At 41.2% G+C, this 19,308-nt stretch overlaps 1 protein-coding gene across 2 annotated transcripts in view; it reads left to right on the top strand.

Moving 5' to 3' along the window:
* The first annotated feature begins 2,834 nt into the window (after nucleotides 1-2,834).
* KCNC1 (potassium voltage-gated channel subfamily C member 1) overlaps nucleotides 2,835-19,308 on the top strand; it is a 107,679-nt gene continuing 91,205 nt past the window's right edge. For both annotated transcript variants that reach the window (XM_040066075.2, XM_040066073.2), the window contains exon 1: nucleotides 2,835-3,528. In XM_040066075.2, the coding sequence (XP_039922009.1) occupies nucleotides 2,959-3,528 (570 nt within the window). In that variant the 5' untranslated portion in view covers nucleotides 2,835-2,958. The remainder of the gene's footprint in view (nucleotides 3,529-19,308) is intronic.

Below are 19,308 nucleotides of genomic sequence, written 5' to 3'. Positions count from 1 at the left end.
AATATAAACTTCAAACATGATATTATCTTTCATTTTCCACGTGAAAATAATGCCTAAACTTACATTCCAATTTATGTTTCTAAAAGACGTTCTATTTCAGAAGCTATCTTGCTCCAGCTCTCACAAGTTCCTGCTTGCTCATTAGTCTCTGATTTGGGGCCCTCTTTCATGTCTTTTGAAACATCCAACTCATCTCTTTCTACCAATGCTTCTTCATCAATTGCAGTTTAGAACCTTCAAAGAAACCTTGCAGGTCACTTAAGCATGGCCTCCCTACCTGAGTCCATGAAAACTCTCTTTAAACAAGCTTTCTAGCTTTCAACATGTACTCCCAGATGACTTCTAAGGTCCTGCACCACCCTCCTTCAGCTCCCCAGACAAGAAGGGAAATCCAAGCAAGGGAAGATGCACAATATCCCTTTCATCCCCACAGTCACCTTAGATCCCAACACTGAAATTCCTAGAGGAATCACTCACTGCAGGTAACATGGAAGGCAGGAGCTAATGATCCGGGAGTCTTTACAGTTGTGGATGTGACCAGAACCCACAAGCTGAGGCCCTTAATATCTTTCCTGGGTCACCTGCCCTCCACAGCCTTCATCAGCTCTCAGAACCTACCCTACAGTTCTTTCCCATTTGTCCCCAGATCTCTCATTATCAAAATAGGCATTTACTATGATTTAAAAGAATTTTTGCATATATTATTTCTGTCAGTGAGTCAACATCCTCTTTTCCTTTCTTAATGCCAGGCTTGGGTTCACAGCCCTCTTTTCCCGCTGTGTCCTCTGGGTGGCGATTCTCAAGGGTTTTAGATAGTGTTTCTGTAGTTGTGATTCTCAGATTCTCCCTCTGTCATCAACCTTTCTGCCTCTGTTCATTCCCAGTGCTGAAGTTGCTGTCTGGCATCTCTTTCTGGAGATTTTTTCATCAGTTTATGCTAGCTGAAGTGCAGAGATGCCTTGATTTAGCTTCACTTTCCCATCTCATTCATAGCTGATACAAGTAACATACTCCTATTCCTACTGTCCTCCCTCCCTTTTCCCAGGAGTTGAACACAAATAGCACCAGGTCCCAGGCTTTCCCTCTACCCCACCAGCTTAAAGAGTAGTCTGTTACCATTTTCACAGACAAAACTGCTGGTTAGACCTCTTTGGAATATCGCACCACAGCTACTACAACGTTTTCTTCTCTGCATCCCAACCATGCTCTTTGCAAGGAAGTTGCAGGTGACCTAACACCTCCTCTCACAAATTTGAGCACACTAATTGCTCCTTGACAACCTTCCACTTGTTCTTCACTTGCTGTTCCCACATATCTGAATTTGTCTCGTTTGAGAGTTGAACTTTGAAGTTCAACCTAACTGCATTCCCCGGTCTGCCATCTTCTGTTGAGCATCGTGTTGTCCCTTACCACTTCTACGCTCCATTAGCATTCCCTAACCACGTACCTTTCAATCCTATGTTTCACCACCCTATCCTTTCATCATGACATGACATGACCTCCCATGGTGAATCCCCAAAGGCTCAGCTCTCCAGGCTCACCCATGAGCCCATTCCTCCTGAGACATTAGCAGCAAATAAAGCAAAATACAGAACACATCTACATACCTCTCTTACTTCGCTTCCACACAACCGTCTTCCTGCTGTTCCCTGGAAGACAGGAACTGGGGGGTTTTTGAAACATCTCTTGCCACAATTTGTGAATTAATGAGAACAAAAAAAATAAAGAACAAAAAACACAAACCCAAATTGCAATTTCCTACCAATATAGATGTTAGGAAAAAATCAAAACAAAACAAAACAACAAATGAACAGTGGGAAAAGATGGAGAAGTGATGTAGGTGTGCAGGACCAAGTAAAAGCACAACGTGATAGGGAGGGCCAACCCTGGGTATCCCTACTAGTGAGGCAAGAAATAAACGCCTGGGGAGATCTTCAGTTCTGTCCTTCAGCCAGTCCGCTTCAGGCAGGACGAGCACAGCCGTGACTCATGTCAATGGTGCTCGAGAGGGTCACTCAGAGCAGAGCGAGGGGCAGCACGGGGACACTCACCGCTCCCGAAGGGGACCCCCAGTGTGACCACCGCGCGGCTGCGGGAAGGTGAGCGGGGCGGAAGGGCGCTGTCCCCGCGGTCCCGGGTCCCGAAGGGGGGAATCCCGGTCCCGGCAGCGGCGGGGGAGTGGGGGGGCGGCGGCGGGAGCGGGGGGGGCGCGGCCCGCGCCAGGGCCCGGGAGGGAGCGGCGCCTGCGCGGCGGTGCCCGGCGGCGGGCGGGCAGCACCGAGCGGCTCGGCAGCGCGAGGAGCAGCGGGAGGAGTAGCGGGAGGAGCAGCGGCAGCGCCGAGGGTCCCGTTGTCCGCACCGGCAAGCGCTGGACCCGGGCCGGCCGCGCGCAGGGGCGGAGGAGGCGGGAGCGCTGCGCTGTCCCTTCAGCACCGGCGGCACCCCCCGCCCCGCGCCGCCGGGAAGGGCGCGGGCACAGCCCCGCGTTCCCCGCGGGAGCTGCAGCTAGCACCGGCGCTCCGCATCCCCGCGCACCTGTGGGCAGCGATGGTGCCGTGATTTTTCTCTCTCCCCCCCCGCCCCCCCCTTTTTTTTTTTTTTTTTCCTTGTGCTTTTGGCCACGTCCAACCAGGGAAAGGCCCTCCCCCTCCGGCACCGCAGCGCCCGCGCTCCCGGAGCATGCCCCCCCCTGCCCCTGCCCCTCCGCCGCGGCTGCAGCTGCCGCGGACCCCGAGCGTCTGACTCCAGACGGAGGTGGCGCAGCGCCGGGACCCACCGCCACCGGCATCGCCTCGGAGCGGCCTCGGGGGAGCGGGCTGGCTGGGGCCCCTCGCCCCCGCGGGCCCGGAGCGGGGCTCGGCTTAGGCACCGACTGCCGCCGAGCAGCCGTCCCCTGACGGGCTCGCTGCCTGCCGTGCTTGCCTGGATGAGTCTGCGACATGCCTAATAAGAGACGAGATGGGCCAGGGCGACGAGAGCGACCGCATTGTGATCAACGTGGGAGGGACTAGGCACCAGACTTACCGCAGCACCCTGCGCACCCTGCCCGGCACGCGGCTGGCCTGGATCGCTGAGCCCGATGCCCACAGCCACTTTGACTATGACCCCCGCACGGATGAGTTTTTCTTTGACCGGCACCCGGGCGTCTTCGCCCACATCCTGAATTACTACCGCACTGGCAAGCTGCACTGCCCCGCGGACGTGTGCGGGCCTCTGTATGAGGAGGAGCTGGCCTTCTGGGGCATCGATGAGACCGATGTGGAGCCCTGCTGTTGGATGACCTACCGGCAGCACCGCGACGCCGAAGAGGCTCTGGACAGCTTTGGTGGGGCGCCTCTGGATAGCAGTGCTGAGGACGGAGACATAGATGGCACAGGAGACTCTGGTGATGGTGAAGATGAACTGGAGATGACAAAACGCCTAGCACTTAGTGACTCTCCAGATGGCAGGTCTGGGAGCTTCTGGAGACGGTGGCAGCCCCGCATCTGGGCACTCTTTGAGGATCCCTACTCCTCCAGATATGCAAGGGTAAGCTATGCAATCAGCACCCTCATCAAAACAGTCTAACCTCCCTGCAGTCCCACTTTCTTCCCAGCATCACCAGGGTTCTCTCTGCTGTCAGAGCAGAGCTGCCATCCATGTGTGTGGCCATACAGAAATCATACAGGGTCTATGGGGATGTAACCCACACTCTCAAGCAGGCCCCATTGTCAAGTAGACATCAAGGCCTGAGCTTGTGTACTCAGATGTGGGCCTCCAGAGACCCTTATTTTTCTAACAGACTCCTAAAACTCCTAGTACAGCTTGGGGCAGGGTCCCAGTCATGGGCCAGAGGTCTCCATTACCAGATAATTTCCCTCTATATAAAAATCTATACATTTTTACAGTCAGACATCCCCCAGTAGAGACACCTTGTCCAGCCCTCTTACAAGCTAATGGCTCTCTCCCGTTTATGAGATGGATTATGGGAGCAGGCAGTCCCAGCAGTACCAGGGGATTTGGACAGTTTCAGCCTGGACTGGAAAGGGAATCAGTGCCTTTCTCTTTTCTCATACATACCAAGTTAAATATTTATGAACATGCTTCTCTGAAAATGGGTAATTTCAGCTGCTCACTCTGTGTCTTTTTCCCTTGTGGGAAATGCAAAGTATTAATCAGAGGAAAGGGTTTCATTCATGTAGGAGGGACACTATGTTTGACAGGTTTCTTGCCTGCTACCGAAGAGCAACTCCTCCCCTCCTGGTGCCTGCGGTTCTTTTGGAAAGGGAATGAACTGGGGCAGTTCACAGCACAGGTGTGGATAAAAATGGTCTGTAACAATCATCTGACTCCTTTAAGTTGGCACCTCCTCATGCTATGAGAATAATTACATTAATCAGGGCCTGATTCTGCTCCTGAAATCAAAAGTACTGAAAACATTTGCTTCAGGAGCAGCAGCAGGATTAACTCCCGAGTTAGGAAATTTGATAACTAGGGAAACAGATGGAGGATAGTGCCTTCATAAAGAAATTTGTTGGCATAGGCTTTACTCTTAAGTGTACCTTTGTTACAGCTTAATTGCTGCCAGCCCTCAGTAGCAATGAGTGATGCTTTGGTGGGGGAGGGTGATCAGTATTCCTGAGAAGGATCAAAGAAGTGAGATCAGATTAGGGAGAAAACTGGATGGATGGATGGATGGAGGAAAGAGAAGTGCAAATGCCAGGAGCAGGAAGACAGGAGCTGGCCATGAATGAATGGCTGGTTGAATAGCAGCTGCCAGAGGCTTGGTCTGGGCAGGCATCTCCAGTAGGCAGACACCAGGTCTGCAAACTGAATGAATGGAGAAAGCTGGAGCAGAGCCTGGAGTTATAGCTTGCTACATTTCTAAAGATTCTTGTTTGCATATCATTTGGAGACTTCCTCACTGAAAAAAGGAGTTCATATTTTAAATTAATTTCTTTAAACAACATGGAGGATAAAGGAGTAATAGAATATTTACCACAAGATGTAAAGTTGATGCTGTTGTATTGCAGCTTTCAAATCCCTGATTTCTGCCAAGGGAACATGGAAAGAGAAAGGCAAGGCTGGACAGTATCCTTCAAAATGCTTGGTTTCTATTAATCAAGCCCAGTGTTAGCCGGTGATCTGAAAAGCAGATCTCTCTGGTACCCAGAAATCTGTTGGTAAAACATACTTCAAGTGAAAGTAATGGGCTTGCTCAAGATTTTGGGAGGTAGTTCAAAAGCCAAATGGATAATGTTGTCCCAATGAAAAGGATACAGACTTTAAAACACCCTTTTGCTTGGAGGCATTATGATATTTTAGGAGAATGACAAAAATTTATAACCAATATTAGGAGCCTTTGTGATGCACAGGCTGGAATTCTAGAAGGATATAAATTCTCTTCGACTATTTCCATTTAGCAATAAGTGTTTTATAAAATTATTTGGGTTTGTTGGGAGGGGGGAGGTTGAGTGGATGATGTACCATTTATTCACAATCACTTGTGCATACCTGCTAGAATCTGCTCCAAATTTACTTCTAACATGTTCTTTCCTTAAAGGATTGTTAAAATTAGAAAAATATGAATACACTGAATATTTTGTGAGTTAAATATGATTCTTTAACTTGTATCTATGGAGACGTAGGCCACATGCATTAATATTTTGCATGAAGGAGGATGGCTTTCCTTGTCAACACATGCACACACTGTCCATTAAGAAGACATTGTAAGACACTTAACATTTCCTAATAAAAGCCAAACATGATGGTTATGGATGTAAAAAGAGATGGGAATTTGATTTATGCTCCTGTAACCTGACAGAGACATTGCAAAAAGACCTGAAACTCACAATAGCTAATTTATAGTAAAATAATTGATAACATCATTAACAAGGGTATGGTATATTAAGGCAATCATTGCTAGAGTCAGGAAACAAATCCACTGTTACCCCCCCACTTTTGAGTGCACAACTTTCAGTTACAAACTCAAATTCAGTTGTGCAAATATCTAAATTTACATTGCCATTTTGTAAAGAAAAAAAAAAAATCACAATATTTCCTCTTCCTAAATGGAACTGGGATCTGTACTAAGGGTGGTTATTATACACCTTTGATGTTTACATATGGCACTAAAATGCATATCAAAATAGCATCTCAATGTAAGCATCACTTTACATAACCATTATAGAGTTACACTTGGGCAAGTAAAAGGAATACAGTATCTCTGAATATTAAGATTCAATGAAAAACTGCATATATGTATAAACCAAGATTCTCTGGGCTGTATCTGGTATGTTAGATCAGTGAATGTTTAGGAGCTGTCTATGAAAAGCTCAGCATTTACTCAAATCCAGCCATTCTTGGAGGATTTTGATGGACACTGCTTGCAAATGCAAGTACATTTGACTGTTTTGCTTCACCTCCACCTGACTCATACTAAGTTACTTCTGATCTCGTTGTAGACAGCCAGGGAAGACTGGAAGTGCATTTGTGTATGTCAGGCAAAATGAGCTAACTCTGCAAATTTTGTTTGTTTCTTAACTTACTTTGATTAAGCAAAGCTCCTAGTCACTAATCATTTGCCTTTTGGTGCAACATAGTCAACAGTTGCTTGTTAAAACAATAGTGGCTGATTTTAATTAATTTCAAGTTTTCTCATGCTAGTTTCTTAATAATATAGTTCTTTCTAAAAAGAGGAAACACTTCAAAAATTGCATCATCTTCTATATCTGTAATAAGAAAAGATAGTTTGTTTCAAATGACAGACTGCCTTAGACACCTGTCTTAGTAAGATAAACAGGTATTACACTTCTCCTTAACCTAAAGAATACACATTTGGATATCAGAAGCAAAGTCTGGTGCCTGGAGATCTGAACAGAGTAACAAAAGGGTGACAGGAAAGACCAGGGATCCAGAAGGATTGCCAAAACATCTGTCCAGACAGCTAAATATCACTGCACACACCTAAACGGATGTTTCTTTGAAGCTTATTAGAACTGTCTTTTTTGCATCATCAGACAACTTTGTAAATTTGTTTTTTCTAAGTAGGCATGAAGGGGAAAATAGTGTCAGCCAGAAGCTATGCTAAAACAGCAGAGTAGAATTACACTCTACTGTAGTAGAGTTCCTGCTCTGAGTAGACTTCATGGGTCCCTCAGTACACAAAAGTGTGGAAAATATTTTCTTGGCATCCTCTCTCCTTTATGCTTATGTCTGGCCATGCTGTTCTTCCACTAGTAAAGCTCCCACTGACTTCCTGGGGAGTTTGGCCTGCAGGTAGCTAACGTATTTATTCCCCTTCCTCCTCCTCCACAGCAGGATGAGGTTGTGTTTGTGTTAATTCACATTCCTTGGCTTACTCAGTGTTTGAGAATGAGGAGATTTCAGCTGAGATTCTGCGCTACTGCTCACATTCAGATTTGACAGTTAAGCTTTATTAATGAAGTCTCAGGAAATCTTTTGTAATCCTTCCAAATAAATATTTTTACTGTTCTAAAATAAATGCTGGTTAGGGTCCTATGGAAAGTCTTCAACAGCTTGACTTAAAATCCTGGCATATGCTGTACCGCTTTAATCTATGAGAGGAAAAGTAAATCTCTCACTCACCCTTCCCTCATGTTTCCTCTTCACATCCTGCAGAAGAATCTACTTTTCTCAGTGAGTGACTTTTGAAGGACAAGTTTCTGACACTGAGAAGGAGACAGGAAAAAGGATGGTGGTAAAGAGATGAGAAGAAGTTATTCTTCAGGGATTTCTTCCATCTTTCTTTTTACATTCAAGAGCATTTTAACCTTACTGTGTTCATTTAAGCTGTTTTTGTCTCTATATAAAGGACAGCTCATATGTATAAAAAGGCTTATGGGATCCTAGTTCCTGAAAAAACACACTGTCTTGAGGACTAGAGGCTGGGGTGATTCTGCTCATTCCTTACCCCTGGCCAGCCCGTTTTAGCTCAGGAACTGAGACAGATATCAGGGAGTGGGAACAGGTACTCCTCATCCTTCACAAGGGGAGCTTATTCCACAGATGTGTGATGTGGGACATGCTCCACAGACAGTGGTCTGGGGACTCCCACCGAGCAGGAGCAGACAGGGACAGAGGGGGGATGAAAGCTGCCCCACTCGCTTTCCTCCACCCTTCTCAGGGACAGCTTCAAAGGAGCCCTGCTGGAGCTGCTCTCCCACCTTGAGCCTCTCTGGAAAGTGTCTCCTGCAGAGGCACATCTAATCCTGAACTGAAGCTGGCTGCAGGAATTCTCACCATATACACTGGCAATTAACGAGACTGCCTAATTTTAACTGCATGCTGCATTACAGCTCTGGAAAAATGAGAATCTTTCCACATCAAATGAGGTTTCCCTTGCGCTTGTAGTATAATGGAATTACGGACATCTATTAACTACCATTCTATCGTTCATTATTAATAAAGTTCCTAAAAATCCATTTTTAGGATTTTTCTCCCATCAAGGAACATGCCACTTCAAATCCTTATATAACCCACTAGTGAGCATGGTAGTCTTCTCTGCATCCTGACCAAAGAAACCTTTGCAATGCCACTTAGTGTTCACTGCTCCAAGTTCTGTATCCTTTCCCGATCAAATTGGTCATGGTGGGAGCAGGTAGCCAAGTAACTCCTGGGAACTGTCCATCTGAATTCAGAAGTAATACATTTTTAAACTACCACACACACAGAGAAAAAATAAAAAATATCAGAACAGCCATGCAGAATCATGACTTCACCAGTCAGAGCTGTCCAGAAACACACAGGAAGATACGTCTGCCCAGAAAATCTTATAATCTCTTTGAAGTCACAATCTCACAAGGAGATGAGAGAGATGATGTTACCCACCTGACAATTCCATGACTGCCTACTACAGACTTAGCAGTTTGGATTCAGGGACATTTTTTTTAATCTATTTGCCTATTTCCAATTCTATTTCTATTATTCTAAAACCTTAAAAAAGAACAGCATCTGTTGCCATTTTAATTTTTTTTTTAATCTCACTTAATTTTAATGTTTCTAGGTTACAAAATTTACTTCATTTAGGCAAGGCTGTGATTGTATGGATCATACCATCATATGCATACACATATATATGCCTTCCTATTGCTGCCACCTCCTACGATGATGAGTGGGATTTCCATATGAGGAAGGACTTCGAAATTAAACCATCCCAAAATATTTCTGCAGAAGTAACCGTGGTGCCACTGAAATCAATGTGAATCTTTCTGGGTTCAGAAAGATATTTGGTCCCTTCTCTCTTTAATCCATCCCTTTATACCTTCAGTTATTTTCTTTGCCCTTCTCCTGACATTTGCTATTTTGGTTTTGGTTAGGGAAAAAAGGCAACAAAATACTGGTAATTCTCTGTTGGTCTATCATGAGACAAATGACAAAAAGATCCATGGATCAATTGTAAAATTTCTGTTTTAGAACTGCTCACAGAAATGTGGTATATTAGACTATACCTGGGAAAACTATTTTTCCATCTTGTTCTTCCCTTCTGCTCTGCAATCTAGCGTTTAACAGTATTTGCCTTTCTTATTTGTAAAATGCGTGTGTATTTATGGTAGTATTTTAGTAAAGTCTATACATACTGCCTTTCTCTTAACATAAGGAGAGATGTTAGCAAATCAGCAACAGAGGGCCCAGCCTTACTGTTATTGAAACACAGCCAAAATTACCACCAGCTTCAAGGATAGAAATGAATTTTCCTGCAGTGTGGTTCAGGATAAATTAATTGGTGTGTACTGCTTTTTTTTAATAGACACGGTGCATATTTCCATTCCAAAGCATTAAAGTGCAATAGATCTTAGCAATTTATTAGGAGCATATAATATTCAAATACATGTTTTCATGATCTTTTAAAGACATGAGCATCTTTAGCACACTGCATCAAAACATAGAGCTCTAATACTGACAAAGCTCATCATGATCTTATTGGTATTTTTTACTGCAAAGGACTGTAGAATACATCCCCCTTTAAACCACACAACTTCAATTAATATTCAACTAAATCATATCCAAGCGCTGTGTTTCATAATAAAAAGGGCAAGCGGGGGTATTCAGATTGAAAAATTGGGCCCTAATTGATAATCAAGTGTGTAATTCTTTCTCATGCAAATACAGATGGCAAAACTGAGTTTCCATTTTTTATAAGCTTGACCTTATGAAATTTCAGTGCATTCTTGGGGTATAAGATTGATAGAAAAGCCATTTTGAGAGCTTTGCAATTGTCTTACAATTAGCTTCTCAGTTACTATATCCTGAATTTGATCTGAGGAAAGAACAGTTTAGAAGGCTGACTTGGCTTTTCCTGTTGAATATTGAATTACATAAATATGTGATTCACTCCAAATGGTACACAGAAGCAGTAGGATTGGATGAAATCAGAGAAATCTATGAATCCATGGAGAACCACCTCCTACCCCTGGAATATAAACCAAATGCTGTCATTTTTAGAATAATTTTTACATCTCTCCTGTGCTCACTAAGTAATCAGATTTTGCTATCTTCACTCCTACTCCTGTAGAGATAGCTTACTCCAGAAATATCCTCTTTTCCATCAGGCTGAGAACAAGGTACCACCCAACATGGGTAAAGGTGAAAGGACCAGGCCCTAATTGATTTTAATTTCTTTCTGATAAGATTTATAAAATGTAACAGAGGCGCTAATAAATCATGCAATAAAAATTATGAATAAATCGCAGACCAAGGCTTTTTGAAGTGATTGCTTATGATGTAAGACCCTTTAATGACAGTATGTTAAAATTGCATTGTAATGGCCTTTTGTAAATGCAATAAATCTCAGGTTTCAGTGCACTGCAGACAGGCAGCGATGTGTGTGCTGCGCATGACCTACCAGCACAGGCACAGGCTGCTGGCACACACATAATTATGTTGATACGTCAGGAGCAGCCGTTAATTTCAGCACCACTAGATTTACTTTGAAAAACTTGGGTCAGGACCACTGAGGTGTTGTGACTGCAAGAAATAACTTAAAATATCACACGAGCTTTTTACTTGAAAACCTGGAAGAGGATGTCCCTTTCAAGAAGCAATACAATGGATTATTTGTTTTTAAATAGAAAAGGCAAAGCCTATTGCTACCGAGTTATACTTTTCAGAGGGAAATACAAGTCAAAACATACATTGTCATCTGCACAACAAAAATGATCTTATTTTCTGAATTTCCTTGATCATCTACCCATTCACAAAAAAATTTAAAGAGATATATCAACAGTTACTTAAAAACTACTTGTATTGACTGCAGCAGATTTTCTCTTGCTGCCCACATTTGCCCTTGAAAAACATATTGTTAAACACAGAAAGATCTGGTCAGCTTGAGTTGCTTATCATTTAACATACCAAAGAAATTTAGCTGCACATTTCCCTTGAAAATTAATTCCAGTACCCCTGCTCTATTTTTCAGTTTGGGCTTCTTGCAGTCTTCATTACACCGGATCAGTTGACAGGTATAGATGGTGGAGACCAGTTCTGTGATTTATCCAGTTATTAATTAAATTAAAACCTTCAGTCAGAATGCTTCAGACTTGCCAACAGAATTCAAAACAAAATTAATAGGAAGAAGTGTCTAAAATGCTGAGCATCCACAACCTCCAGCATAAGGGAGGTCATGTCCTAGAGCAAAAAAGGGCACAGGCAAGAAACAAACAGATGATCACTAAAATCCTACCCCACCTTGTAGGGCTATGGTCCCAACTATCACTGATTCTAGTGGGATCCAACTAGAGACCCATGCACAATTTTTCAGGACAAGGACAATTGCGTAATTGCTACAATGTGCAATGAAAAAGGGCTTGCCTTCACAGCAGCCTTTGATCTCTACTCTAAAAACACCACAACATGATCTCAGCCACATCGTGCTATTCCCATTTCCCTTTTTAGCATGGATCTCCCCTACGCTTCTAGTGTGGAGTTCTGCAAAAAATCTAGTGACAGTACATCTTAGCACTTCTCGGGAATGTGTCCTGCATAATGCAGAACTGATTTTAACTCAAGGTTTTTCAGTAAAGCACTTGTAAGGACAAACCAAGAACAACCTGACTGTGCTGTGGTGGCTCAACCAATATCCAGACTGAGGCAACTGCTGTGGGGTAATGTTTGGTTTTTTGGTTTTGGGCCATTAGCAGATCAGCTTAGGTCAGAATTTTGCTTAAGTGGTATTGAAATTTAGTGTTCTGTTGTTTAGCGTTCACTTGATAGGAGTTCATTGTCTATCCTACCAAGAAGTCCCTGAGGTGCTAGGGATTTTATTAAAAGGACTAATGTAAATTTCAAAACTGTATAGATTACTTAAAATGTTAGTTATGTCTAAGCAGCAGGAAATCAATAGTGCAAAAAAGTGCGTTCACTGTTCTAAAGAAAGCATCTTTTGGAGAACCTGCTCTACTAAGCAAAGAAGCTCAGTTTTCACTGTGTCAGTGGCATGGACTACAGGCAAATAAAAAGTTTAAAATTCAGTAAAAATTCCGTAGGGTTTTCAATTCCAAACCACACATTTACCTTCATGTCCATATTACCATCAGCTATAGAAATGCTGAAGACTGCATTTACTGTTCTCAAAGGATATCTTGGTTGGGACAGCAGGGTGAGCCTTTGTTCTTACTAGGTGATTTTTAACATTCATTCAGAACACTCCCACATGTCCTCAGATGGGTACACAGACCTACATGGTGGAAATTTACTAGAAAAGTGAAAAAAAAAAAAAACCCTGAAAAAGCCCCCAAACCTGAAATTTGGACAAATGATTGAAAGCAACCGAATTAATGCCGTTTATGGAGCGAGCATTTGTTAGAGGATCTGACCAAAGCCCTACTTACTTGCCTATGTTAGCTCTGAGGGATCCTCTCAGGAGGAGCATCTGCAGCATGCCAATAGTGCAAAGGCAGGTCACACACATTTTGCTCAGCAAATGAACATTTGCAGTGGACACAAGCACACAAACACCACATTTTATTAGCTCAGTATGGCACATCATTTGGGTATGCTTCAGCCCTCTCATTTTCTATGAATTTTACTGTGTGTGAAATCATACAAGATATTTAATCTTAGTATGTCATTTTCAAAATAGAAAAGCAAAATTTCTCAGAGTTCTTGCTTCACAATTTTTCCCTCTCTCCCTTACTATATGTTTATTTCAGTAGCTAGCACAATGAAGTTATAATTCCTGTGACGCCTCTAAATGCTTGTACTATAAAAACAGCAAGTTGACATCTAAGGGAAGGCTTTACACCCTACTCAGATGCAGTGTTTTCCAAACCAACCTGAACTGCAGCATCCGATCAACCAAGGCTGTGATTCTTCTAAAGGTGCAATATGTGCCTGAGCTGTGGTGGCCGGTGCATAGACAGCAGGGCTTCTCTGTCACCACCTCTCCATCACTGCTGCATCCAGGAAATCTAGCAGTCACTTCCTACATCTTTACTTCTTTTTCATGAGGGCAGACTCATGAAAAAGTGCCACCATGTGACCTCAAACTTAGAATTCCCAAAACACTAACCCTGCATTTGTAAATTTTTAAATGTCTATTGAAATTTCCTAGTGCCTACAGTGTTGTTTCTGCATGTGCCCAAAACTGTCTTAGTGCTGTTGTCAACTACTTTATATCATTTGTTGATGCCCATAATCTTCCTTCACTAATAGGAAAAGTCCTTTAAATGTACTTGCCAAATACATACTGAGTATAAGCTGTTTTAAAAAACATACTCAAATAAAAACACAAGATACTTGTAGCATGAAACAGTTCCCTGGATGCAGTAATCTAGCGGTTACTGTTTTTTGCTTAGAATGTGAAATTTCAAATTTAATATTTTCCTCCCACTGCATGATTTCAAATTTTCATCTGTCTATGCACGGGAGCCCTTCCCACTTCACAAAACTGCATAATCCAGGCAGTTAGTGAAGTTAATCCAATTTGCACAGCATGAGGAGTTCGCAAACCATTATACTGGGAAGATGGCAAAGCAACATTTCCCAATAAACAGGGAAGAGGCTGTTCCTCTGTGATAATTCTGGGCTACTGAATTCAGCAAGATTGTAGCAGAAAACAGATATACATAGTGGTATTATCAGAGATGGTCTTCATGTTGGCATATAACAAGACTAGTCTTTTTATTTTCACTCACTTGTTGGAAGCCAGTTCCTGGTAGGAAATAACCATATGTTTTCCTCACGCATTGGACTCCAGGATGAGCCATATGCAATGGTTTAGGGACCTCTGTGCAGCCCCTATAGAGAAGAAATGTGCAAAATGCACAAGAAAGTAGGAGAAGATGTGCAGAGTAGAAGCTATACAGAAATAGAGAGGACTTTTTCACCCCATAGCCAGAGCAGTTCTGCCGCGCTGCAAAGTGAGCTCCAAAGTCAGTGTGAGGACACATCACATAATTTAAGAAGACCTATGTTTCCCAGGGCTATCAATCTGTCACCTTTCAGTTGGGCCATGGAAATATAAGCATTCTTAAGATCTCTGAAGGCTGCCTTTTCATCAATATTTTAACATAAACATTATTTTAATTTAAATGGAGATTGATCACTTACATTTTATTACTTTTTAGTAAAAACCCATTATCACCATTAAAGGAAAGTTATTTCAATGAGACTATTGCCAGGATAAATTTAACTTGGAAAAGCACTGGAACAAGTCTTTACTAGATCAGAGCCTTTTACAGCACATACATTTAGTTCTGGTTTTAACAACCAACACAGAAGTGATCAATGGACATTCTAGCTATTACATTCACTGCTTTCATGATACATGTAAAACTAGTCCAAAATCTTACTGCAAACTGTGAAGAGTATATTGTTAAATACCCTTTTCTGTTGTAACTTACCTTATATAGGAAGACTTGCCAGGGGTACTAATGAAGCGGAGACAGTTTTGCAGTTTTACCATCTGTTATCAAATATACTCCTGCTATAACAGAAACACAGTTGTATTAGAATTTAGAAGTTACAAACATTGAAAAAAAAATTTATTTCATTGTTTAAATAGCTTTGCTGCATAGTCCAAAGAATAAAATATTTGGACAATTAATAAAATATCTCTGGACCGCTTTAATTAAAAAACAAGATACAGCAAAAGAATAGTGATAGAGTTGAACATAACCACAACACAACAGAGAGGTATAAATAAAAAATCACGTTATTCCACAGCCTTCAGGTTTAGATTTTAATTCAGGATAACACACCCTAATTTTATATCCTACAGGAAAAAAAAGTCAACGAAAAAACCCATTTGAAATGTGAATGTCATTGAAAAATTTAAAAATGCTCCATCTACACTAGCTAATATATGATGATTGTAGAGTGCTTAAGAACTGTATCCTCCTAACCCTCTTTCCACCCTAAGTTAGGACTTTCTGGGTAAAAACACCAAAGAACACTACAGTTTAGCTTCACTTAGGTGCACTAGGACTAAAAGTGAACACTTAATATTTGTCATTGTCATTGTCAGTGTCAGTGTCAAGTGAGATGAAGCTTATTAAAATAGATCCAAATCAGGGAATGAGTTTTAAGACTCGGTGGGTAAATGACTCTTTACATACGGTATTATTTATACATATTTTTTAATCTGTTCTGTCATCTTGTCTCTTAAATTATTAGAAAGTGAGAAAGAAGGAACTACAGCAAATATAGATGAAAGAGAAATCTTACTGGGAACCATGGCAGGAATATGCACAAAAGCCAGGAAGTTTAAAACTGTGCTCCCTAAGCCCCTTGCTTTCTGTATGTTCTGTTTGAAAACTGTTCCAGCCTATTTTGCAATTAAATACACACTTTCTTTAACTAAATATGCTGTTGAAATAGGAGAAATGGTATTTTCAAGATTCACTGGCGTGCAGAAGATTTGCTACCACATCCAAAAACAAACTAATCACAAGCCATTTTCAGGCATTGGGCTGAGTCTTGTCTCCAAAGTCTTGTGAAGTCTTTGACATCCTAGATTAATCAAAGTCCCTTCTAGATAAAAATGTTGAGCTCACCACGGCCACAACAGACATTTCAGCACTGGATTCCAGTTTTTGTAGCTCTCTCAGAAGTCAGTGACAACTGCAGGTGGTTGCTAAGTTGATCTCCAAAGGTTCTAAGCATTAAAAACTTAAAATGTCGTTGTGGTAGCTTTGTACATACTGCCCTGAATCAACAAGGTTCTGTGAGTCTCAACCATTTATATTCAAATACTTTATTCAAATACTTTAAAAAGCAGCTACAAAAAGGACAATAATTATGAAATTATGATTAGAATTTGAAGCAAGTATTCAATATTGAAGAGCAAAATACTCAAGACAATTAGGATGCAGATCACCTTGTTAGAAAATTCAAAGGAACGGGTCGCATCCACAAGGCTTCTGCTGGGTTCTTGCAAACAGGGGAATGTTATGTTTCACATGTAGGAACCTGGGGAGGTCATACTTACTTTCCTTCTGCTAGGTGGAGAACAATTGGAAACATTTCTTCCTTTATACAGACACATTACACAACCTCTATCTGACAGGAAATAAAACTGTGTAAAGCAGACAGCTGCTCTCTTCCCTGGGTCTTTGTGGTTATGGAATACTGCACAAGGGGAATATGTATCCATAGGCTTTTGCTTTGACCATTCAGGTATCATTTTTAGAAGCACCAAGGTGAAGTGGTTTTTGTACTCTCTTCATCCAGGTAGGATTTCAACATACCTGTATGTCTTCTGAGAACAACATGCAGAGATGCTCTTTGATTTGAAGGCATTTCTTGCAAATATAAGCTTCTTCTGCTCTTGACTTCAATAGCAAGATCTAATTCAGACCAGTGAGAAATTGCATCTAATATTTTTGTTCTAATTGTCCTAAATATGTTTTAGAAGTGATATGTATGTGTTTACAGGCACAAGAATTGCTGTAAATTTAAGCGGAGGTCATAGATGAGAATGTTAGGAATAATTGCCTTTTTTTAATTTATTTTTTTATTGCCACAAGAATATCTGAGGATATCCCAGTAGTTAACCAGATTTTATTCAGCAATATCAGTCTAACAGATGCAATTTCCACTAAGTATGACTGTGGGCACATCATTAATTTTAGTAACTGAAAAACTTATAGTAGAATTACTTTTCTGTGACTTCCATTGCTCCTCACTTTGACAACTGCAGAAGATAAAAAATAAAATTAAAAGAGAGATTTCTGCTATGAGCTTGTACAACTGTCCAACTGCTTATACAACTTGCACAGTAGTTTATTCTAAAGATCTGTAATGTACATGGATGGCAAAAGGCTGACGAACACATCTAGAAATTATGTGTGAAAACGACATTCACAAATCTTGCTCTGTGTTTATTGAGGGACCAGAAACTGTATTTTGACAGGACTATCAATAAGGACTTGGATTCAAATGAAAAAATTGTTTTCCATTTACTACCTACACTGTATAGGGTACTAGCTGTAATCAAGAAAAATTTCAGGATGTCATGAATCTCTCAAGCTGCATAATTCCCAGTAACATTCAATGGAGTCCTACTATTAAAATGCCCACAGGCCACCAAAATGCTTTTAAGTCAAATCAGTAGCCCAAATTACAAATTCTAGTTAACAAAATTGACCACAGGCTCACAGCTTTGGGTAGAATGTATTTTTTTTTTTTAATACATCTGCCTTCATCAAAATATTTAGTGGTCACTCATGGTTTTCAATCTCCCATTATGCTGAAGCAGAGACTTTTCTTTATAACACACAGAAAGACATGAGAAGTAAAGTCACCATGCTTGTCACCAGCCCCTCTAATATTTATTGTACAAGGTTATTTGTCTTTCCAATTCAGCTACTCATGAGAGTTGCAAGAAAAGGAAGCCATACATGACTTGATCTTTTGGAAGGTTTACATTTTTGGAAGTTTTGCAGATTATGTTTAAGAAGCCGTCTCACAATACACAGACATTTTGGCTAAGAATGAATATTGTTATGTACTCCAGTTTCAGATCTAGAGCCAGACAAATAAATGTAGATACATTTGGCAACAAAATATTTTTTCCTCCAATTTCTTCCCCTCCTCTCAAATAACATTTATTCAAAGCTTTACCCTTTTCTCCATAAGAAAAATCCCAAAGTTTCTCTCCTCTCCCCAATATTAATTTCTTTTTCTCCCCTCACACTGACTTAATAAAGAAGTGAAAATTAAAATGGTAGTCAGTAAAAAAAGAACAAAGCAACAAATTTAAGAGGGAATACCAGGAGATAAAAAGGAAAGAAGTTTCTGCACAATATTTTGCTAAAAAAACTGTAGGTAAGAAAAAAACCTTGCATATTTGAAGTCTGAAGGACAAATATGACAAACCTTGTTGAATGTTTTCAAGGAAAGAAGGATCTCCTTTTTTTTCCCAAATTGCTTTTATAATTTCTTTTAAGTTACTTACAAATATAGATCCCTCTACTTGCAGTCCTTTATCTTGATTGACATGAGGGGATTTTTGTTTGGTTAGTTTTAAATTAGTTAGGAATATAAACAACTTTCTGTGTAGGTTAAAAAAAAATAAAAATCTTCAAATGATTTTCAACCTGGCACTGTGGTTTTTTTAGCCTTTTCTGGACACAAAAATACTCTCCCTTTTGCATCAACATTTTCTTGTCCTGCTGATAGTTCCTTTTTTACGCAGAGTCTGTGGCACAAATTCTGGGTTTTAAACAGCATTTTAATCACTGCTGAATAGCTGTTCTCCTGCTCATGGATCATGAGATGCTATGCAATGGAAGAACTGCAGTTACCTTTAGACATGAGAAGGACACTCCTGAAGTGGAACTGCAGAAAGTAGTGGTTGCAATGTAAGCAGTGAGAAGGAAAATGCCTGGAGGAGGATATCTAGGAGATGGAAGGAGTCTTCAGAACTAGAAAAACAAATCACTGTAGGGAGGGGGAAGTCGCACCCCTCAATGTTCACTGGATATTGAGGGACAAATAGAGTTAGGACCCTGGAAAAGGAACACAGGATGACAAATCAGCAGCTTGCTAGTAGAGACAGACAGTCAAGAGTTTGAAATCTCAGACTGTGGCCACTTACAGCAATTCCTTTTTCAGCAAGGTGAGAACAACCTAGTCAGAATAATTCAAGTGAGTTAGCAATATGCAGTACCTTCTGCATGTGCTGCAAGCAAGAAAACAGCCCTCACAAGAGCCCAGGAAGAAGGGGGTTTGCAGAAAGAGATTTTGTGGTCAAAAGAGCAGATTTTGCTGTTGCAAGTTTGCCAAAGAATAAAAAAGGGTTAGGCTCCATGTGAAAAGCTTCATGTATTGTGACCAGTGTTAATTCTGGAGAAGCTTTTGCTGTAAGGACAC

Source organism: Hirundo rustica, chromosome 6 (assembly GCF_015227805.2).
Source record: "Hirundo rustica isolate bHirRus1 chromosome 6, bHirRus1.pri.v3, whole genome shotgun sequence".
NCBI classification, from domain to species: Eukaryota; Metazoa; Chordata; class Aves; order Passeriformes; family Hirundinidae; genus Hirundo; species Hirundo rustica.
Note: the sequence above shows the minus strand (reverse complement) of the source record. Positions and strands in the feature narration are given on the sequence as shown.